The sequence below is a fragment of the Chelonia mydas genome, chromosome 2, assembly GCF_015237465.2.
Source record: "Chelonia mydas isolate rCheMyd1 chromosome 2, rCheMyd1.pri.v2, whole genome shotgun sequence".
Classification (NCBI taxonomy): domain Eukaryota; kingdom Metazoa; phylum Chordata; order Testudines; family Cheloniidae; genus Chelonia; species Chelonia mydas.
This window is the reverse complement of record NC_057850.1, coordinates 103,386,939-103,410,907: the sequence shown is the minus strand read 5'-3', so window position 1 is coordinate 103,410,907 and position 23,969 is coordinate 103,386,939. Positions and strand designations below refer to the sequence as shown.

The following is a 23,969-nucleotide window of genomic DNA, read 5'->3' as shown; positions in this document are numbered from 1 at the left end:
TCACCTATGTCTGAGCTATTGAAGTCCTCAAATCATGGTTTAAAGACTTCAAGGAGCAGAGAATCCTCCAGCAAGTGACCCCGTGCCCCATGCTACAGAGGAAGGCGAAAAACCTCCAGGGCCTCTTCCAATCTGTCCTGGAGGAAAATTCCTTCCCGACCCCAAATATGGCGATCAGCTAAACCCTGAGCATATAAGCAATATTCACCAGCCAGATATCCAGGAAAGAATTTTCTGTAGTAACTCAGATCCCACTCCATCTAACATCACAGCACAGGCCATTGGGCCTATTTACCATGAATATTTAAAGATCAATTAATTACCAAAATCATGTTATCCCATCATACCATCTCCTCCATAAACTTATTGAGTTTAATCTTAAAGCCAGATAGGTCTTTTGCCCCCACTGCTTCCCTTGGAAGGCTATTCCAAAACTTCACTCCTCTGATGGTTAGAAACCTTCGTCTAATTTCAAGTCTAAACCTCCCAATGACCAGTTTATATCCATTTGTTCTTGTGTCCATATTGGTACTGAGCTTAAATAATTCCTCTCCCTCTCCGGTATTTATCCCTGTGATATATTTATAGAGAGCAATCATATCTCCCTTCAACCTTCTTTTAGTTAGGCTAAACAAGCCAAGCTCCTTGAGTCTCCTTTCATAAGACAGGTTTTCCATTCCTCGGACCATCCTAGTAGCCCTTCTCTGTACCTGTTCCAGTTTGAATTCATCCTTCTTACACATAGGAAACCAGAACTGCACACAGTATTCCAGGCGAGGTCTCACCAGTGCCTTGTATAACAGTACTAAAACCTCCTTATGTCTACTGGAAATACTTCACCTGATGCATCCCAAGACCGCATTAGCTTTTTTCATGGCCATATCACATTGCCGGCTCATAGTCATCCTATGATCAACCAATACTCCAAGGTCCTTCTCCTCCTCCATTACTTCTAATTGATGCATCCCCAGCTTATAACTAAAATTCTTGTTATTAATCCTTAAATGCATAACCTTACACTTCTCACTATTAAATTTCATCCTATTACTATTACTCCAGTTTACAACGTCATCCAAATCTTCCTGTATGATTTCCCGGTCCTTTTCTAAATTGGCAATACCCCCTTACAGTGTGTATGGTAACACCCATTGTTTCATGTTCTCTGTGTATATAAATCTCCCCACTGTATTTTCCACTGAATACATCCGATGAAGTGAGCTGTAGCTCACAAAAGCTTATGCTCAAATAAATTGGTTAGTCTCTCAGGTGCCACAAGTCCTCCTTTTCTTTTAGAGGATACAGACTAACACGGCTGCTACTCTGAAACCCGAGTAATTTATGTGGCTTCCTGTTCTGTTTTGTATCTGGAGGAGCTGTGAATCCACAAAGAGCACCTCTAATAGGTAGGTTGGAGATTCCTAAACATGTATAGCACTTCAACAATGTGCGCCGCATCCTCCCCAAGCCCAGTGGAAATAGGTACTGAGCTCTCAAGACTCAAATTCATAAGTTGTGGGGTTCCCAGCTCCTCCAAGCTATGCCTAAGCAGTATTATAGCTACTATAGTCAGAGGCACTATAAAACAAGTAAGATAAATAGCCCTCGTATATTCAAAAAGAACCAAAGGGCAGTTTTCAGCCCAACTATGTAGTGGCCCGGTAGCGATGTATAGATCCCATGGCATGGATGGACACAACCTCGGTGTCAGTTAAGGGTCCCAGTTTGTTTTAGTGTTAATTTGCCTGGTGGAGAGAAGAATAAATAGAACATCTTTAATTCAGCCACAAGGACCTTTTATAATAACAGGGATTGTTTTTCTTTAAATGCACATAACATCCTGATTTACAGGAGAGACATTTCAGAAACATAACAGCTCTTTGTAAGAAAAAAATTAACAGCACCACTGATCAGTCAAGGGAAGGATAAAGGGCACTGACCTTTTAATAAAAAAATAAAGGCAAATTGTTTTAAATGACAAATATCTGACTTGATTCCCCACCTGGCAACCCTCCAGCACTTGATCCGCTTCCTTGTCTAGATCCATGTTTACTGGAGGCAAACCTGACCGATTACTGTAAACTATGTACACCCGTCCTATATGAACATGGCCCAATCTGCTGTATCCTGGTGCTCCAACCACGAGATCCTCATAACCATCTTTGTTTAAGTCACCTGAGGTCATTGCCCTGTACACCAAAGGAGAAAACAAAAGCATAGCATCAATTACCACATTGGTTCAGCAAATGTAAACATTCACATTTCAAAGCTAACTGGTCACTTTCACCATCTCGTAGTCCTACGAGTCTATAAAGCCATTTTCCAAGTGATTTAAACTTATTGAATCTCAGCCTATTCTGTTGAACTAAACTGACTAGAGCCTCTGAGGTGCAGCTTCTATTAACACGGCTGTGATCTGCATGGATTGCCATCAGAAAGTGTTCTTATTTACTGAATTGTAGCATTTGGCAGCCACCAAGCAGTGTCTAAGACAGAAACAAAGAAGCATGACAGAGTGCTGCTCACATTCGCCATGATTTGTGCCTCAATTTCTGATCTGTTCATTAGACTTGGTTTGGTGAGCCTCAGCTACTTGATGGAGCTCACATAGGTTGACAGAGAAAGAATAAACTGGCATTTATTTAGTAAATTAATTTAATACTGGTGAAGGGTGCAAGATTAACAGCCCTGGAGACTGAAGTCTCCAGTTTTTGTCCCAGAGCAGATACAGCAAGACTAGCAGCAGTGCAAGCTTCCTCCATCTCTCTTCCCCATTGCGTGTCTGCCATAATCAGGATGGATCCTCTTCTGGAGAGGAGAGAGGGTAGGTATCATTCTCCATGCTGATTCAGTCCTTGATTTCTCTACTAAAAATGCTACCAAGAATAGTGTCAACTGAGACAACCCATTCATGTCACACAGGCTATTAAATGTTCATCAGATGGTAATGATGGTCCCAAGCCATGTTGTTCAGATCCAGACCCAAATCTGGATCCAAGCTTTCCCAAAGTTTGTACATAATCAGATTTGGAGTTTTGGTCTTGTTCATTAGGGGCTAGCCACAAAGTTTTGATATAGATCTGAACATTCCCAAGCACTGGGGTTATCTGGAACCAGGGTTTTGCTTTGGATCAAACTTTGATCATGACTTTCAACCAATATGGATGTGGTCAGCAGTAAACCAGTGCCCCAAAGTCAAAAAGGCTCCATATCTCAATACCTCATAGCAACGCCAAGCTAAAGTAGGCAGCTGCCAGCATTTGCATCCTGGTTAATATGGCCCATAACTGTATCTTTAAAATCTCTTCAAGGAATAAAGATTTAATACTTTTGCTGCTGCTTAAAATATTCACAAATGAAGAGAGAGGGAAAGGAGAAAGGAGAGAGAAATCTGCACCAACCATCCAAGCCTGGCATAGGGTGATTTCAGGAAGTATGAGGCTGTGGGCTTGGAGACATGGTTAGAGGATTGCTGATGCATGACTGCAAATGCTCTCCTGACATTCTTTGCAAAAGCACCATTAATAAAGTGGAGGGACTTCTGAAAGAAAAGTAAAAATTTAAGAAATATGGGAATAATAATACAACATCCACAAACATCCACAATGTATTTTCATTACCAATAGGAACTCTGAACAAATAAGGACCTGATCCAAGCCCCATGTAGGTCAGTGGGAGTCTTTACATTGATCTCAGTTACTCCTGGGGGAATTCTGTGCCAAAAAATTAAAAATTCTGCACACACTATTTTAAAATTCTGCATATTTTATTTGTCAAAATAACACAATATAATCACTCTGGTTCCAGTTATTTCAGTAATTTATTTAAACTACAATACAATAGATGGAGAATGGAAGTGAGGAACATTGGAGGAAATACCCAAAACCCCTTGCCTAATAGTAAGGTAGCTAGGTTTGATCCTTTATTTCTAGTTATTAGTCAGCAAATATACGCAGCCATGCGCTCGGGGTTACATTATAGGTAACTGAAGAGCAAGTGAGGGCTGGGGAATCAAACTCACATTTTATATTGGCTACTGACCATCTCCAGAAAGGTCAGTGGCAAACAATTCATGGAGCACATTTTGATAGGAAATTTTTTCAGTCCAAAAATGTAGACCCGTTTTAATCACTAAAGCACCATAAGCATTTATACAGCCATTCTGTCCTTTATACCACTCTGGCAAAGTAAAGGAGCCTTAAAACTTTTACACCTGTTTTATATTCGTGGGGGGAATTCATAAAGACAATGGGACAATTCACTAAGCAGGCAGGCTGCTACATTCTGCTCTGCCTGAGGGGACAGAGCCTTCCCCACGCCTACTTCCTCAGAAACACCCCAAGCCCTGTCCCTACATGCTGAGCACGCTGCAACAGAGAGTGAGAAGGATAGAGTGTGTGTCTCTCTCTCTTTTTCTCTCACACGCACGACTGCCAAGCGCCTTCCTCTCCCCGCCCCCGGAGGTGATTTATGTCTCAGCCAGCTGCTCTGGGCGCCTGAACCAACCTGCCTGCGCTGCTGGGGAGGGGCATGTGACTGCTCTTGCAGCTTCCCTTTGCTTCCCCATCAGAAGTCATTTTTCTGTGGGGAAGCAAAGAAATGTGCCAGGGACATGAATTCTGCACACACACAGTGTCACAAAATTCACCCAGAAGTATGACTTAGTGGACTTTGGATCAGGCCCTTAGTGCTGCTTCAGAAAGAGGCAGAACCCTAAGAAATCCAAAGCACAACTAGCAAAGAATTCACAACAGCACTAAGAGTAGGATTCCTTCTTGACCCGTGCGGGCAACCAGCTGCTGCTATGAAGCATGAATATTAAAGACATACTGTAATATCATTATATACAACAATATAACCACTGTTCCAATGTGTAAAATGCTACCATCCCCATCTGGAGACTCTCTTCCCTCCTGCAATGTACCAGACTGAGGAACTAAAACAATTGATAGCAGATCCAAATTTTGCATGGCCCATCTATCTCCCCCTGCACTATTGATCTAAACAGACTTACTGTTGCCCAGGATTGCATATTGAAATAAACTCCTTTCTCCGTATAATTTATATTCTTTTCAGTTGTTTGTGTGAGTGAAGAAGTCACACTCTTGTGCTGTTCCTTTTTGGACTGTATAATTCTGTTGAGATAAAGAGGCAGTAATAATTAGAAATGTTGCTGAAGGGACAATTAACAAGATAAACCCATTAAATGCAATTTAATGACTGGACTGAAGATTTTATGCCATGATTATAGAATGAGAAAAGCTGAAGATCATGCCATATGCCATTCAGGTGGCTGTTTACCCAATGTTTATAATAAAAAGATCTTAGAACCAGGTTGCTACTGAGTTACATCAGTTTAACTCCATTGATGTTAATAGAACGATGCCAGTTAACACCAGCTGAGAATCTAGTCCTTGGATATTACCTATTACATCAGCATCATTAGGTGTTTTCCCCTCATCATCAGTATTATTTTTACTGGTACACTATAAATGTGTAAGAACAACATTCAAACCATGTTGTCTACAAACGGATTTGAATTGAGATATTGTACACTAGTCATTTGAACCTGGGTATTGAAATTCTTTTATTTTAAAGCCAGAAGCATACAAATTCTTTTATGAGTTATTAGTGATCTTGATAGCAGTAATACACAGGCAAGCAAATAAATGATTTGTGAAAGTTATTACTAGAGTATATTTCTAAAATACTCTACTTGCCTTTCCTCAGGCTAGTAAATCCATTGCCATACACACATTAGACCAAATCCTGCTCCAATTTATACTCTGTTGAAGTCATTTGAGTTGCAAGGAATGCAAGTTAGGGTTACAGAAGATTTAATTGTCTCCCCTGACTAACACTGGAAGCAGACAGGGGAAAATAAAATAAAATAAAAAGCTAATCTCTTCTAACTTGAAATCCAAAATAACAAAGTGGTAAGATAAAGGTAGCGCAGCTCTCACACCTCCAGGCTTCCCCAAAATGTGAGATTTATACCCATATCTACCTGTCAAGCAAAAATCCCCAGTCTTTTTCAGTTTGTGCATGGGGCATTAGTTGCTTGTTTACTAGTGAGCGTGAAGAGGTTTAGGTACAAATGGGAAACACAGCCCTCAAAGGAAACTCCTACTCCTCTGCCATCTTGCTTTCTCTCTTTCTCTCGCTACTTCTATTTGCTGATTCTCTTCTCCATCTCTGTCAATTTGCTTTTTCTCTCCCGCCCCCCCCTACATGTTAGCTCTCTGTGACCCATTTCTCTATGCTGTGCTGCCCCACCCCACTCCATTGCCTCGGTACCAGTTAGATGCAAACTGAACTGAATTACATACGAAAGCTTCAGATATACAAGCTGAGAAAACTCTGAATCTTTTTGTTATCTAAACTAAATATGTTATTTATCCTGAATGTAATTCCCAGGATTAATTATGAATTCTTGGAATAAAAATATACCCCTTAGAGTGTAGATTTTAGTGGATGATCTGAATTCTTATGATCAAAGTTTGACTAACTCCTGTGTCTCTCATGTTCTTAGGTTTGACTCATTGCAGTTTCAGTTCAATGAGAATTCACCAGTAGTGTAGAGGCCATACACAACACAAGCAGAAAGTTAGCTGTGGAATGGATGTGCAGGTGACTACACACCCTGTGTCCTACAGAGCTGGACTCCATATGCACGTAGACCAACATAGTAGGGCTTTTTGATGTTAGCTGTGTAAGAGACAAGTGTATTGCCAGTGAGCCACCAGACCTCATTCATGGGTGTGCAGATGTTGCACTCCTACTCCAATCCAGGTGCTGGAACACAGTCCCGAGGGGCAGAGTGCTTACTCCATACCCTATCCACTGGCAACAAGATGAAGCCCTTCCCATCTCTTACAAAGTTTCCCTATACAAAGCAAATTTATTTGGGTTGGGGAGGGCCTAAGTTTCACCCAAAGGAAAGATCAAACAAGTATCTCTCTTCATACATGAAGAAATTTCTCCCCTGGAGTAGAGTTTTTCCAAAAAGGAGAAGTGAGGGACCTTGATAGGTTACCCATGTAATTGGATTTCCACACAAATGGATGTATCTTCTTTCAGAGGTAAATCTTTGCAGCTTTCAGGATTATACTTACATGTTGCTGTTCTTGTGCTCCCCATTGCACTCTATAAATAGAGGGTTCTCAGGTATGAAGCAGCCACTGAAGAAATATTGAAAACACACAGTTTTTTATATATTCTAATGGAAGTTAAACTAAATAGAACTTTCATCCATAGAGATTCCTCCTCTGGGAAGTGAGGTCATCTCCCTCAATAGCGCCTGCTTATTCAAAATTAGGGCATTGTTATATTCCTTAGAAATTCCTTTTGTATTTTTTTAAGTTGTTGATGAATTATTTAGAATCCATAAGAATGTCATGTGTGATTATGTAACAACTTACTTTGGCACTAATAACTGGCTAATCCTACTAAGGTAAAGTGTTCTTAATTAAAGTGACATTTTTCAAGCATGTAACACAACAGATTATAGGATTTGCTTTTTCCAATTTTCATGCAGTAACATTATTCATCTAGACAAACAGTATAATTGTCTGAGATCTGCTCTCCACAGGAAGAATTGTGAACCTATCTGGGCAAAGGTGAAATATTTGTGTAAGTGGTATTATAGTGATAAAGTTTTCTATGAAAATAATACCAGCTAAATACGAGCCTGAACTTGCAACTCTTAGACAATTAGGGTTCATTTTAACTCTCTCTGAACTCAACGAGAATCTTCTGATTTCACTGGGAGTTGGATTGGGCCCTAAGTCTCATTGAATTCTGATTAAGTAAGGTCTTCAGTTTTAGGCTCCAATTCTGGGACTGGGCCTGTTTCCTTGAGAACAAGTAAACAGACTTCATAACTTGAATACAGCAAAGGTAATTTATCTGACTTTACTGTAGTCTCCTAGGAGGTGCATCCTAACACATAAAACAACATCTCACCTGGTCCCATTTTCTAACATGTGGCTTGCTAGCTGAAAAATATTATTTGACCAAAATGCCATGTCATCCAGTCCTCCAAGGAAATACTCATGGAATCTCTCCACCAAAAATGGAGATTTGCTAGCATATGATGGGAAAAGCTATGAAACAAAACACAGTATAATTAGTGAAATGGTTCAGTGTATCTTAACATTAATAGGTACCTAGTTGTTAACAAGAAAAAAAAATAAGTTACCTTGGCAACAGCAAGCATTTCTCCATGCCTGCAAAAATAAATAATCTTCAGATACATGTGTTTCATTAACAAATAATATGAAAATACCCCCATTTCAAAGCCTTTGTGGACGCCTATATAATAACCCAGTATTTATCCAACTTTAAGGATGGTAACGTTGAGAGATTTCCTTGTTTGTTACTATAACATCAGAAGATCTGTAACATCAGAGATTGTGATCTTGATGGTATTTCCTAATATTTGTGCTTTCTACACTGCTCTGCAACTCAGCACAACGACAGGTACACCTACACTCCCTGCAGCACAGGTATAAATAGCAGTGTAGAGGGTGAGGCACCCCTTAGGCCAATAAAGTAAAGACATACCTGAAGCCTGTGGGTAGGTACCCACGTACACATGGCTCTCAACTTGCCAAAGCATTGCCTCCCCAACTACACTGCTATTTTTAGGAGTGTACTGTCCCACTGCCTCCCCACAGCTAACACCTTTCCCCGCTCCAGGAAAAGACTACCCGTGGGGAAAGGCTCTGGTGGAGGGAGGCAGAGGGGAAATGGCTCAGCAGCAGAAGGCTCATTCTTTCCTGACTGCCTTTTCCTGCCAGAGCCTTTACTCGTTGCAGCGAAAGTCTCTGGCAGTGGGGGAGCTGCTGAAGCCTTTCTCCACTGCCAGAGCCTTTCGCTGACACATGCAGCTACACACGGCATCGTGGATGCAGCTTGCTTTTCACTGTGGCATGTAGCTACATATACCCTATATGTAGCCGCCACTGTTGGGTAATGTAGACATAGCCAATTAGTAAATAATTGAATTAATGAACATAGCTAGGAGACTCTAAATATTCTAAAGTCGTCATTACCGCGGTTCAGGTTCTCTTAACTAAGAGGAACAACTTCACTTCCTATCCTTCAGACCTGTAGTATTCTGGAAGTGTCTGCATTGGTGTAAATGTCTGTGGGAAAGAGAGCTAGCTATAGCTACGCATCTATATTGCACTCTTCATTGAAGAAGATCAGTTTTACTGCTGAAGTGCCACAACATGGCCATGCTTCAAAACATTGCTGTTACCTCGCAACACAGGCCGGTTTATGTTGTTAAGACATACAGCCTAACTATTGTATTCATCATATACGTCATATTCATTTATAAAATGTAACAACTGTGAAACTTAGATACAGATCCAAACCTTCATTCCAAATTTCCCCAAAGTTCAAAGGTGTCTGGGAGAGAAGTTTGAGTTTGGCTAATCTCTAACATAGAGATGCCGGTTCAGTGATTTACTATGAGAGTTATTATAATTTTTCCCCATATGTTTTGTGAAATAAGAAGTTCACAACTCAGTGACTTACAATTCGAGAAACTGCAGGTAAGTACAGTCAATAATTGTGCCTTCGGTTATTACTTCTTGGCCATAATATTCCTTATAGATAGCTAGCAGGTCTTTGACTGGTACATACCTAAAAAACAATACCGAGGTGTTATAACTAATATTTCCCATTTAATCCAATAAAACACGATTCATTTTATGTAACTCCCTCCATGGGATTCTTGGCTAGTAGATCTGCCTAGTCTTGGATTGTGTCCTCTCCTCTGGCCTGTCCCCAGCCTATCCCTCGCCCTGCTAAGATCAGCCTATTCAGAGCTAGCACAATTGTTCCTACCCCACCTTCAGCACAAACCTATGACAGGGCTTAAACAGTGACAAGGACCTTCTGCACTGGGATGAACTTCACCCTATGTCACACAAAATAAGACATAATCAATGTTTCAATGTAATTGTTAAATAAGTATACTGTACCTGAAAATTGTAAGTTACAAGAAAATGTCTAAAACTGTTTTTAAATGCACCTGATGATGATGTGTTACTCTTGATTCACAATGTCGAGGTTTAATTGAAGCAAGTGTCCATTTGATGTTAATTTCAAATCTTCTCTTAGTGATGTTCAATTTATGGGACATAAAATAACCAATAGGGACTACTTTATGATTCATTACACAATGAAAAATATTTAAATACTGACAACCACACATCTTTATTTCTAAAAAAAACTAGTAAGAATTTGCATAAAAACACCGAAACATAGCTAAACTGAACAGAGGTATCCCATATAAAGATATTGCCATTGAGTTATATAAAAAACGGCTAGGACTTTCCAGCAAACTATTTTTAAAACTAATTTTTGTAGTTGTTGGTTTCCTGTGTGACCAGTGTGAATATCCTCATCTCTGTGTGTCAGTTTTCTCATGTGTAAAATGGGGATACTGCTACTTCCTTTCTCCCTCCCCTTTGTCTGCTCTTCAGGGCAGGGACTCTCTCTTACCCTGCGTGTGTACTGTGCCTAGCACAATGACTTTCTGATCTCAGTTGGGGCCTCTTGGTGCTACAATAATACAAATAAATATTACTTTATTAGAACATCCTGAAATTATCATCTACACTATGTGTTATGCATGCAGCAAAAATTAGTGAGAGTATTTCTTCAAAACATTGACAGCTTAAGCACATTGCTCTTACCAGTCTGCTTTCAGGTAACTAAAATCAAGCTCAAATTGGCTTAATACGTCACCTCCTACATTTAGAGAGAGGGGGGAAAAAATCCGTTTTACTATATTAGCACACAACATCAATTTCTTTTTTAAAATGGTGTCTATCACTGGGCGTTGGCAGTACTCCATGTGGCTCCTGTGTGTGTTAATACTGTAGAGTTCCATTTTAGTATGTAAATATTTCTGACTTGGAATATGTTGCTGGTATACTTGCAAGGAAGAGAGAGGATAAGCATTCTGCGTTTCCAGAACATGATAAAAGCATTATCATATTTAAACTCAGAGCAGTGACTCAGTTTAACTTTGAAGTTCTCCTGCTCACATTTTGGCTTTACGTAGGAATGGCCAGGCTCTGCAGCATGTCTTCTGAGAGATGCACAGCAGCTGCAGCCCCAGGGTGGGAGGGCAAAGGTGATTTTATGCAGAATCTGGCCATCCAGAATCTGTTGCCAAAGGGAACCAAAGTGACATGGGCAGGGATGGGGAGGGAGAAGTGGCACTACCTTAATTTACAACAACACCTGCATTGCAGCCCAGAATCTACATAGTGCTGAACAGTTTGGCAATCACCCTTCCCATTTCCAGCCACCATCCACATGGGTCCTACGCCAGGGCTTGCGGGATGGTGGAAAGGAGACAGGACAGGGTCTTTGTGGCTCATTTCTGATTCCTGTACACCATCAGATCAGCATACAGGGGGCAGAATCATCCCCACAATTTGACTATGCACTAGATTGGTATTCACAGAGGGACTGGGACCTCATTGGTTCATATCAGTCAAAATAAAAATTACCAAAATCACCAGTACGATGAGCATCTGAGTATGAGCCATGAAAATCAATCTGGGGAAAAATTAAAAAAAGAATATTTCATGTATAAAACCAACTACAATAAGCCAATTTTGCTCATCCTTCAGTACAAACAGAAAAGGACAAGTAAAGTGACACTAAAGTTGATAGGCCCAAAATTTAGCCAACTTTGTCCTGAAAAATGTTTGTCACATCAGTGTGTGAAGTTAAGCATGTGCACATAAGTCTTTCCAAGGTCAGAGACCTAGATTTTCCCCCCTGGGTTAAAAGCCTATTTGTAAATACAAGTTACCAATACCAATATCTACAGGTATGATTAACCAACAAAAATGATGTACACTTACTTCTCCCATGGTCCTTAGAAATCCTTGATCAATGCCCAAGCTATGCCAGCTCACATCTGCCACCATATGTGAGGCAATTCCAAACAGGAAAGCCACCAGTTTCTCTGTAGCCTAAACAACAATAATATGTACGTAGTAATGTCCAATCACTTTACTACAGCCCCACTATCTTTAAAAAAAGTTATTAGCATTTCATCTGCTCAGTGCATTAAATAAATATACAATTCAGCAACCATTTCTCACTAAGGGCTCTATATTGCAAGGTGCAGAGAACTCTGGCCCAGAACCTCAAAGGTATTTAGGTGCCTAACTCCCATTGATTTCATTGGAAATTAGTAGCCTAAATACCTTCAAAGATCTGGGTCTTTGTTCCTGATCCTGCAAGGCATTTAGTTATATTCCTAACATTAAGTACTGCATTAGGTCCAAGACTACAGAGTTACATACTTGACTTTACTGATGTCAATAGGCCTACTCATCTGCTTTGAGTTAGGCATACCAGTGCTATGCTGGAACAGGGACAGAATATTCGGCACGACGACATCCTTCAAGACTGAGCCCACTTAACCATACTTATGCTAGTAGTCTCATGGACAAGGCAGTGGAGTACCTGTGCAAGCACTACTCAACATAAAGGTAGAAGAATAAAGTACTGAATAATTTCAGAGAAATTCCTTTGTCACTTAGGAATAGATATATCCACTTCTAATACAATATGATATGAAGTCCCACCTTGTGTCTAATTAGAAATTTATTTCAAGCTTTCATAGGCAAAAAGTAGAGAAGTTATTTGTGAACTCATTCCTCAGCAGTGTTGGTTGAGTTTCTTCAAGAGTCGGTGGTCTTCCCTAAACCGTGATCACTTTTAGAGATTTTTTTAAAATATGGAACTGATACATTTTTCCTCTCAACAACTTTACAGCTCATGAAAGTTAAACAGTCCACATGAACAGTACTGTTCAGAGCCAGGGAAAATGCAGGCAGCCTCTGCGCAAGCTCTTTGCATTCCTAAACCTGGGAGGTTTGGGAATGCACTTCAGAGCTGACCTATAAAATGCCTTGAATTGCTATTGCAATTACTGGATTCTCCTGAGCAAAGACTGGCAAAATTTTACAAAACTGGTAAACTCTCCAGGGGGCAGGAGCTAGGATATGACCCCCAAGGATATGATCCAGCTGTGGCTGGAAAAAAACAACAACCCTGACTGTGACCCATGGCCAGAAAGGGTTAAACATCCTGCAAAATAAATGACTCAAATTCAACCCTTAAAGACATGTGGGGAGATAATGTTTCTGTTTTTGTGTATTTACATATGTATGGACAGTGGTCAACAATGTAACAAATAGTCCCTGTCTATGCCATATTCTGATAATTCAAAGATCAAAAGAACATCCTAGCATTTAAATGAAGTGTAAACATGGGATAGCTCTGTGTTCATCCCTCTTTGAAATGTACAGCAAATCATTGGTGAATGGTGGAGGAACAGGGGATTGTTTTATGTTAATTCGTATAGCTAAGTACCGATGATGGACCCACTTCAAAGACCTGATTACCTATTGCTCCCCAAGGGACTCCAACTTGTCAAAGAAGACCTGAAATTATATAAAAGTTCTTTGGGTCCTGATCCTTTTTATCTCAGATCTGCTTAAGCTTCATCCAGGGAAGTTTGAGTTGCAAGATGAGATCCCAGTTAAGATGGTACACCCTGAATATGATATGACATTGGACTATAACCTATGAGCTAAATTTTAAAGGAACTCTTTGCAACTACAAAGCTCACCATCTCTGCTATGTATCTGAACCTCAAGAATTGAACTCATGTCTATGTATATTGATCTTTTAACCATACTCGCTCCCTTTTCTTTTTAAATAAATTTTAGTTTAGTGAATAAGAATTGGCTGTAGTGTGTATTTGGGTAAGATCTGGAATATTCATTAACTTGGAGGTAATGTTTCTGATCCTTTGGGATTGTTAGAACCTTTTCTTTTATATGATGAAATAAGATTTTCAGAGATCTTCATCATATTTGACTTAGGTACCTGGATGGAGGCCTGAGGCTGGGTTACTTTAAGGGAACTGTGTTGTTGGTATCTGGGCAACCAGTCAGGTCATCATAAAGAAGCTGTTTTATGCTGGTTTGGTAAATCTCAGTATTAAAAATATCCCCAACTTTGGGGATTATCTGCCGCATTCTTTTCAGTTCACCCTAATTGAGTGACCTCAGCTGGCCCCCACTGGGACCCCAGTCACACTGATATCTGAAAGTTCTATCTCAAGATCATGAGTGAGACTTAATTTTACTTCGAAATCGCTGTCAGCCCCGGGCAACTGGGCTCCAACTGACAGCCTGGGAAGTGGGAGAAGGGACCCCATTGCAGCCTCGCCAGGCCTGGGGAGGGCAAAGAATCCTAAAAGGAGCAGAGGTGAGGCTGGGAGAGCTGAACCATCACCTGGAGGCAGCTGGAGGGCTGGTGGGGCTGTATTGATGGTGGGTCCTGAGCAGATGGGGGTAAGTGCTGGGAGGGTGAACTGATGGGGTGGTGATGACAGAACTGATGGGGGATTGGGGAACAGGATTAATTGCTGGGCAGGAGACAAGCAGATGTGGGGGTGAGGGGCCCAAACCACCTTATCTAGTACATGTCGGAAAGTGGGCAACACTAATTGTCACATGCACACACCCTGGTGATCGGCAGGGGAGTTCAAATATCAAGAGACTGACCTAAAAAACATAAATTTTTTTTAATCTTGTGATTTTGTGGGGTCCAACTCATAATTTTTGATCTCTTGAAGTTGGCAGTATTGTTTAGGTGAAAAAGATGGTTGGTAGAGGCTTTAAGAAGCCCATGCAAATTCAAGGGGTTTTTCTACCTCCTCCCAAGGCTGAGGATACTTCTTCCTGATGTAATGGATACTAGTGTTGAGAAATGGTGCCCAGTGAGTGTCTTCAGAAACATGATGGAATATTCCTGCAACATCAAAAGACAAAATTATACCTTGATTTGAACTGCTCCACATGTTGGATTTCTGCTCAATTGCACATTGAAAGAATGTTACTTTGGAAACATTTTATTGTACCAAGAATCACTGAAAAGCATTTGTGCATATTTTATATTGTCAAAACAGATACTACATTTACCAGCCGTATTTTTGATGGAAACATGTGGAAGCCTTATTCCAAACCCCGCTCTGTCCTCATGGATTGTGAGTAAGTGAGATACAGAAAAGGATATTACACCTTAAGGGGAGAAGTCTAGCAGAGTGAAGAGAGCGGCTGGTGGCCAAATGAATGCACTCGATTTTATGGTAATACAAGCTAGTGGGGAATCCAGGCAAATCAAAATCCCATGCTTCAGGGCATGAGCTGACTTCCACAGGGGTCTGGAAGGAAATGGTCATCATCTCTGTGTACAAGATTGCAAAACTGATTAGGTATATTATCGGTTTGTGTGGGGAGATTAGGTCTTTGTCTGAAGTATCAATCTCTGGCCTCGCTTGGACTTGGACAATTCAGATCTGGTCTCACCTGATAGTGAGCCAGGAGAGCAAATTCTGTGTGCCTATGTCATGCTCTGGGAGTTCATTTTACAGTGCCTAGTAGCGTAAGTTTGAATTCTATCCAAGTGCAGCTCTTGTACTGCGGGAGGAAGAGAGCAAATAGATTTTCTAGAATCTGGAAAGAAGATGGATGAAAAGAACATGATTTTTTGTATAAATGCTAACAAAATCGACAGCGTCTCCTGGATGATTTCACTGCCGACTATTTTCCTTTCACTTTTAAGGGGAGATGAATTGGAAGCATGGGAAAATGTAGTTATTGGTACCAATAATGCCAGCTGTAGTAGTAATTTTTTTATATGGACTTTTGTTCTCCAAAAAAAAAGGATTAAGATTCAAATTGATTTCAAATAGGCCCCCAAACAGTCATGAGATAAGCTATGTCTACACTGCAGCTGCGCCACTGTAGCGCTTCTGGTGAAGACACTCCAAGTCAATGGGACAGAGCTCTCCTGTCGGCTTAACTCCACCTCTGTGAGAGGTGGCAGCTATGTCAGCAGGAGAAGCTCTCCAGCTGGCATAGCACTGTCCACTCTGCTGCTTAGGTCAGTATAACTTACGTTGCTCAGGGGTGTGGATTATTCACCCTCTCCTGAGCAACGTAAGTTTTACTGAAGTAATGTGTAGACCTAACTTAAGAGCAAACTGACATGTGTCTGTGACAGGGTGCTGAGTGAGAAGCACTTAATCAGCCCCTGCCACTGCAACCCCAATCAAGGGGAATGGATTGGAGCTGGCTGGATAGCCCTGTGTCTGCCTGGTAATGGGCAGCACCTGCCAGCCTCATTAGCCAGGGTTATTAAGGCTGGGAGGAAGCCAGAGGAAGGAGGGAAGAAAAAGACCAGGCACAGAGGGAACTGGGAGCTTTCTGGTCTGTTGCTGGCCAGGCCTGCACTTGGCAAAGTTGGCTGCGAAACCCATACATAGGTGGAAAGCGGTGGCGGGAAAACAACTGTAAATAAAGAACACTGGTGTTGCATCAAGCGAGGCGTTCCTGACTGATTGGAGAGGGCAACAGGGGGCTAAAACCAGAGATGCCCAGTGTGCGCCTCGCTACAGTGTCTCTCCCCCCACCTCTGCCACCATTTCCAGCTCACCCTCCCTTTTGTGTCCCATTATGCCAGTAGAACTTTAGAAGCCAGGCATGCCCAAAAAGCTAGTAGAATCTATGAACCTTAAGAGCTGATTCTTTCAGAGGATTGTGTCTCAGGAACCCCTTGCTCAAATAACCCCAAATGTGGATTACTATCCCTACCCAGAGCTCCAGGAAGCCACAAAATTTCAAAGCAATCCGAGGAACCATGCAGATTTTAGAGCATTTAGAAGAGTATCTTTAAACAGAAATTGTTCTTATCCTTAACTACAGCTCCACTATAATAAACCCTCTTCTTACCATTCCTGCAGATAACAGGATAAAAGGCATCAGGATAAAGGCTCCCAGCCTGAAATGCATCCTGGTGGTTTAGTAACAACTGGGAGAGGAAAGGATGAGGGAACAAGAAATCAGAATACAATTAACAACAACAGAAAAAGGTTATCGTGAATATTTAAGGTGCAATGAGTCAAAGACAACATTTACACTTCAGCAAGATATTGCCAAAGTAAAACTAATAGTCAAATACATTACTTCAGTTTGCAAGATTAGAGATGGGGCAGAAAAAAAAGAGAGTCTAAACTAACTGGTTTATATTGTAGTGATTTCAAAAACAAACACACAAAACAAGAAACAAAAATATTTACATTATGTAACAAAAAATAAAATATTGGATGGACACTTAAGTAAAACCAGTACTCTGAGAAAAGACCAAATAATATAAATAGGACTGTTGATTAATCGCAGTTAACTCACACGACTAACTCAAAAAAATTAATTGCGATTAAAAAAACTTAATCACGATTAATCGCACTGTTAAACAATAGAATACCAATGGAAATTTATTAAATATTTGGATGTTTTTCTACATTTTCAAATATACTGATTTCTATTGCAACACAGAATACAACATGTACAGTGCTCACTTTATATTTGTATTTTTGATTACAAATATTTGCACTGTAAAAATGATAAAAGAAACAGTATTTTTCAATTCACCTCATAAAAGTACTGTAGTGCAATCTCTTCATTGTGAAAGTGCAACTTACAGATGTAGAATTTTTTTGTTACATAACTGCACTCAAAAACAAATACAATGTAAAACTTTAGAACCTGCAAGTTCATTCAGTCCCACTTCTTGTTCAGCCAATCACTAAGATAAGCAAGTTTGGCTACAATTTGCAGGCGATAATGCTGCCCGCTTCTTGTTTACAATGTCACCTGAAAGTGAGAACAAGCATTTGCATGGCACTGTTGTAGCCAGCATCACAAGATATTTATGTGCCAGATGTGCTAAAGATTCATATGTCACTTCATGCTTCCATCACCATTCCAGGGGACATGTGTCCATGCTGATGATGGGGTTTGCTCCATAACGATCCAAAGCAGTGCGCACTGACATATGTTCATTTTCATCATCTGAGTCAGATGCCACCAGCAGGTTGATTTTCTTTTTTGGTGGTTCTGGTTTTTTACAGTGCAAATATTTGTAATAAAAATAAATATAAAGCAAGCACTGTACACTTTGTATTCTGTGTTGTAACTGAAATCAATATATTTGAAAATGTAGAAAACATCCAAAAATATTTAAATAAATGGTATTCTATTATTGTTTAACCGTGCAACTAATCGCATGATTAATTTTTTTAATCGCTTGACAGGCCTAAATATAAATAATAAAATTTATATTGCATTGAAGGATACCAAAAGCACTTTAAACACACTACAGTAAAAACTGTGTTATCCAGCACTTTTGGCAACCAGAAAGCTCTATTAACCAGCATTACTGGTATCTCCCAATACAAATCTTCAGTCTAGGTACTGGGACTAGTGTACTGCCCAGGAGGTTATGCAATTGCACATTCTGCACTCTACTTTTATGCAAAAGAGGCAGAAGACAAGTAAGCAAGCTGATATCATTCAAAAACCAGTTGGAGAACACTTCAATCTCTTTGGTCACTTGATTACAGACCTAAAAGTTGCAATTCTTCAACAAAAAATCTTCAAAAACAGACTCCAACAAGAGACTGCTGAATTTGGAATTAATTTGCAAACTGGACACCCTTACATTAGGCTTGAATAGAGACTGGGAGTAGATGTGTCATTACACGAAGTAAAACTATTTCCCCATGTTTATTTCTCCCCCCCTCCCCCCATTGTTCCTCACACTTTCTTGTCAACTGCTGGAGATGGCCCACCTTGATTATCCCTACAAAAGGTTTTTTTCCTCTCCTGCTGGTAATAGCTCACCTTACCTGATCACTCTCGATACAGTGTGTATGGTAACACCCATTGTTTCATGTTCTCTGTGTATATAAAATCTCCCCACTGTATTTTCCACTGCATGAATCCGAGGAAGTGAGCTGTAGCTCACGAAAGCTTACGCTCAAATAAATTTGTTAGTCTCTAAGGTGCCACAAGTACTCCTTTTCTTTTTGCGGATACAGACTAACACGGCTGCTACTCTGAAACCATTAAAAAAAAAGCAGCTTCCAGAGTGTGTCATAGGGTCATTACAGATTCAGCCCAATCTCCTACACCTTCTACATATACAAGGATAATTGATGTTGACAATGCTGACCCCAAGGCACTGCAAGATCCTGAAGTGCCTTCTGAATCATTAAAGAAAGGTAAAATTACGTTCAGTATAGTTTTAGTATTAAGTGTATTTTTAGTGATCTGGGCATATGCCATGTGCTGGCCATAGTGATATGTAATGTCATAAGATAACCTACTGTACAGAAAACTGTACCTGAATACATCTAAGTGCTTCAAGAAACCAACCACTCTGCAGTGCAGTACTACTGCACGATTGGTAAGTACCTGTTTACTATTTTCTACTTTATTCATTTTATTGTATTCTAATTCTTTGAAAATTGATATTCCATTGGTAAGTATAACTCTTAGTTAACTGGAATTTTTGATTTACCGGCACTCCCCATTTCCCCAACATGCGAGATAACAAAGCTTTTACTGTATATACAAGTTTGTATGCACACATTCAATACAATTACTCAGACATACTTAAAGAGAAGCATATGCTTAAAGTGCTTTTCTGGCTCTGGTAAGACTGTAGAAGTGGGCTCTAATTACACAAACTTTTTCTGTCATCTGAAGTGATATTACATGTGGCTGATGAAACACAAACTTGACTCTTGTTTGTTACTTGTTTTTGTTGTTAAATCTCCATTCCAAGAGTCATTGATTAATTCCTCCAGACATCTACCTCAAGAGGAATGCAAATTAATTTAAGATAGTTGGTAAGAATACAAGTAGAAAAAATTCTGTACAACTACACAGTATATACCTAATGGTAGTTATTATGTATTTATTTCTGGTTGCATGCAGCATAGGCAAAGCACTTTCCACACAGAAAAGGCGTGAATCTGAAGAATTCACTGTCTGAAGATTGACAAATAGACAAAAAGAGGGCAGAGGAATTTGTCACAACATATATGCAATTAAGCAGTAATATGCTTCCTTACCTTTCTATAGTTAACATTCCCTTCATGTTTACTGAAAAATTCCAGAGCTCGATGTGCTGAAAAACATATAATATTAAAAACTGACTTAAAAGTACTGTGGCTAGGCCCATCTTTAGTTAGAAGTACTGTCAAAATATAGGTGCTAGAATGAATTTAAGAGTACTTATAACACAAGTGACGTTGGCGTACAGCACATCACTCCTCTTGACATTTCCCATGTGGTAAATGACATGTTCTCTCCTCATAGCAAATAGACGTCACTCAGTTTTAATAAATGCAAAGATGATGTTTCTTTGATGCTTTTGGACACAGACTGAGACCTTGTTCTCCTTGACTCTCCCATTCAGAGAAATCACAAGCTGCATTGGCCAGCCTAGTACTGTAACACAACAAAGGGTCTCCTTACATACTAGCCCAGACTATCGCAATTAAGAAATGGAATGCTCATTCACACAGCTCAGATACAGTATGTTCCACAAAATTCTAGGTACCACTAGATAGAATTACTTTCAAACTCATATTCCAAGTAGCCTTGTAATTTTAATTAATACTTATTATAGACATAGCATTTAAGTTTCTTTGTTCCCCTAAGGTATTGAATCAGATATAACCTGTGACCCATTGTTAATGTTTAACTACTTGATTAATTTTTACCATGCATGAAAAACAAAAATCTGCAGTCAGCAAAGTAAAAACAGTGTTTACTCATTGATCGGTTAGGCATGCACATTGCCAAGCAGTACTTACTAGACAAGCTTCACACTACAGAATAAAATAAATGGACATCACTCTTTTAAAGTGAAATATTGTTCAAACTTTGATTACATTTGACTTGTGTTAATGTGACAGTCCCTGGAGACAATTTATTTACACATATTCTCTCTGTAAAAGGATTGGGTTAAACTGCAAACCCACCAGCTATTCAATTCTTGCTATCAATACTGGTTTCATTTTGACTATTAATGTAACTTGGACCATTTAAAACTATATTATACAAAGCACACACAGATAATTTAAGGAACAATCCCACATCAGCAAGGGAATAGACAAGATGACTTAATAGGCCTTTTCAACTTCTTAGTTCTATATTTTAAACAGAGAAGGGATATAATTTCCAGTGCCTAGAATTCTTGGATTGGCAATTTATTTCCTTTATTCCTCCATACACAATATTAATCAAATATATTGATTCTGCAAGTTGATCTACGCAGGCAGATCTTTAAAATGGTAGAGCCTCAGGAACGGACTTCAATGGAGCTCCACTCAGATGTATATGTTTGTCCATTCAAATCTTTTTGTATGGCCATAGCAAGTAGAGTGCAAGTAGAGTCCAATGAGTGGTATTTTCAGACAAATAACTAAAATATGGTTAAAAATTGTGACCCAATAGCAAATTATAAGGAACATTACTCAGGTAATCATGATCACTAGGTTAAATCAGTGGTTCCTAAACTTGTTCCGCCGCTTGGGCAGGGAGAGCCCCTGGCGGGCTGGGCTGGTTTGTTTACCTGCCGCATCCGCAGGTTCGGCCAATCGTGGCTCCCAGTGGCTGCAATTCGCTGCTCCAGGCCAATGGGGGCTGCTGGAAGCAGCACAGGCCAAGGGACGTACTGGCTGACGCTTCCAGCAGCTCCCATTGGCCTGAGCAGCGAACCGCGGCCACTGGGAGCCATGATCAGCCGAATCTGCGGACGTGGCAAGTAAACAAACTGGCCTGGCCCACGAGGGGCTTTCCCTGCACAAGCGGCGGAACAAGTTTGGGAACCACTGGATTAAATAAATGTAGCCTTTTTTAATTTGGAAAATATATCAATTTTGTCCTTGATTAGAATGAACAGATTAAATCTGGAATAAATCTGTCAATTTTGTCTCTGAATTTTCTGCAAGCAGTTTGGAATTATTTCATTTGTGTTATTTCAAGTTACTGACAGAGGACCAGATTCTGCCACCCTTATTCACAGTAAGCACCTTAAGCCTAAATCCTGCAAAGACGTATGCACCTACTTAACTTTATGCACTATGGAGTTGTCCTATTAATTTCAATGGGACTACTGACGGTGTATAAAGTTAAGCATCTGCATATGTCTTTGCAGAATCCAGGCCTACAGTACTACTCATAGTAAGAGGGCCCAACCTGGCCCTGAATAAATTCTGTGCATAATCTTATTCTAACTTGTTCACAGTTGCAAATATTCAATATTTGACATTTGAGAAGTTTGATTGGCCAAAGGCACATGCTATGTTTTTATTCCCTATTTGGTTAAGATGAATACTAAGAGTCAGGATTTCTGGTGCAAGTACTCACAAATTATGAATTAAAAATTTGTTGTGAGTGAACATTCTGCAACATTCACTTAAAATTCACTGTTTCCATTAATATTCTTGCAGTAAACTCATTTGGTAGAATATTTACAGAAAGCAGATGCAATAAAATGAATTTATTTAAAAATTCAAACTAAAATATTTCTGATTCCTCTTCCCCTGCCCTCCACCCCAGTTTGCCCCATCTCTCCTTGCTTCTGTGTTGCATAATGTTATTTGGCATTAGCTTAACTGGATATCTACCTACCAGAAATAAAAGTACAACAGAGACTTTGGCACTTTTAATCTTATATGACAAATTCAGCATCATACTTCACTACCTATTTTACAAAGAAGTTAATATATAGTCTTTGAAAATGTACAATATTATTAAAAACAATTTGAAAGGAGAAAGCTGAGATCATTAAGACACCCATGTAGCAACAAAGAACATTTAGAAATATAGATAAGCCATGAATTATTTCCTAGAAAATCACTTGTAATTTAAATATCCCATATTCAGTGATCAGAAAGATGATAGTATTGGTGAAGTTAAGCATTAGGCTATTCTTCTCTTCTTTCTGAAAACCAGACCATTTTTGTATAAGATCCATAGACACGAATACAAACATTCCAATTTCATGACGCACACATTTTAGAAGATAGAAGAATTCACATTGATTTAAACACCTAACATAAAAATAAACAGGAAAACAAGCGCTACAGCACAAGCTCCAGACAGGATATTTACTCAGACATTCATATCTGCTATTTAGTCTAAGAAAGATGGAATTTGCATGATCACTGTCCTTCATTTTCCAGTGATCCAATTTTCTATCCAATCCTGTATTCATTTCCCTTTGCAAGCAATTTAAAATATTATGCTAAAATGCATATTTTGTATGTACCTTACCTATTTCAATATGTGTTGAAATACCGCACAGCATACATCTTTGGCACAGGCTGTAAACTATAATCAGCAGAACAGACCAAACCTTGAAACCATCCATATTGCTAATATACTGGCACATAAATCATAGCTTTAAAAATGCTTGGGACAGTATTACTGTGACCTTTGAAATCTAGGTTACAGTATATTTCTCTCCTTTCAAGCATGTCACTGACACAGAGGCTAAACTGTCAGGTTATTTGAAATGCCCCCATTTTCCAGTTTGATGTTAATCATTATCAGCATTTATCTTTTACATCAGAGTGAATGTATCTTATAACCAAAGGCAAAAGAAATCTGTACTACAGGATGTTTCCCTCCTGAAATCTGTGGCGTTTCTAGAGCTATGGGAGGGTAACTTCTATTCCTTGACCGTCTGCACTTCTGTATTTTAAATAGAGATATCATTGTAAAATAAAAAGGGTCATTCAAAAATATTTGTAGTATGGCATATGGCTGTCTTGTGCCGCTACATCAAATTTTATAGAAGACCAACACAATATTACAATGTGGTATTTTTTAGCTGAAATCAACATAAATACCAGTTTTACAAGTTTCATGAGGCTTGAGGTGAGTAACCACAGAACTTATTACCCCTCCTCCCACCAGCAACTGTGGTTTAGGTCCCATAACCCAGTGAAGTTTGTAAAACTGGTGTTTAGGTTGTTTTCCACTAAGAGTTGAGTG

The 23,969-nt window shown here is 39.6% G+C and overlaps 1 protein-coding gene across 1 annotated transcript in view; it reads right to left on the bottom strand.

Moving 5' to 3' along the window:
• The window catches only part of GPLD1 (glycosylphosphatidylinositol specific phospholipase D1), a 42,703-nt gene extending 19,203 nt beyond the window's left edge, over positions 1-23,500 (bottom strand). The window contains exons 1-14 of the mRNA XM_007060384.4: positions 23,247-23,500; positions 20,033-20,088; positions 16,848-16,926; positions 14,768-14,865; positions 11,895-12,005; positions 11,535-11,583; positions 10,710-10,764; positions 9,544-9,651; positions 8,198-8,225; positions 7,963-8,102; positions 7,113-7,178; positions 5,012-5,132; positions 3,399-3,538; positions 2,000-2,186 (exon numbers count right to left, since the gene is read on the bottom strand). Of these exons, the coding sequence (XP_007060446.2) occupies positions 2,000-2,186; positions 3,399-3,538; positions 5,012-5,132; positions 7,113-7,178; positions 7,963-8,102; positions 8,198-8,225; positions 9,544-9,651; positions 10,710-10,764; positions 11,535-11,583; positions 11,895-12,005; positions 14,768-14,865; positions 16,848-16,926; positions 20,033-20,088; positions 23,247-23,364 (1,356 nt within the window). The 5' untranslated portion in view covers positions 23,365-23,500. The remainder of the gene's footprint in view (positions 1-1,999; positions 2,187-3,398; positions 3,539-5,011; positions 5,133-7,112; positions 7,179-7,962; positions 8,103-8,197; positions 8,226-9,543; positions 9,652-10,709; positions 10,765-11,534; positions 11,584-11,894; positions 12,006-14,767; positions 14,866-16,847; positions 16,927-20,032; positions 20,089-23,246) is intronic.
• Positions 23,501-23,969: the final 469 nt, after the last annotated feature.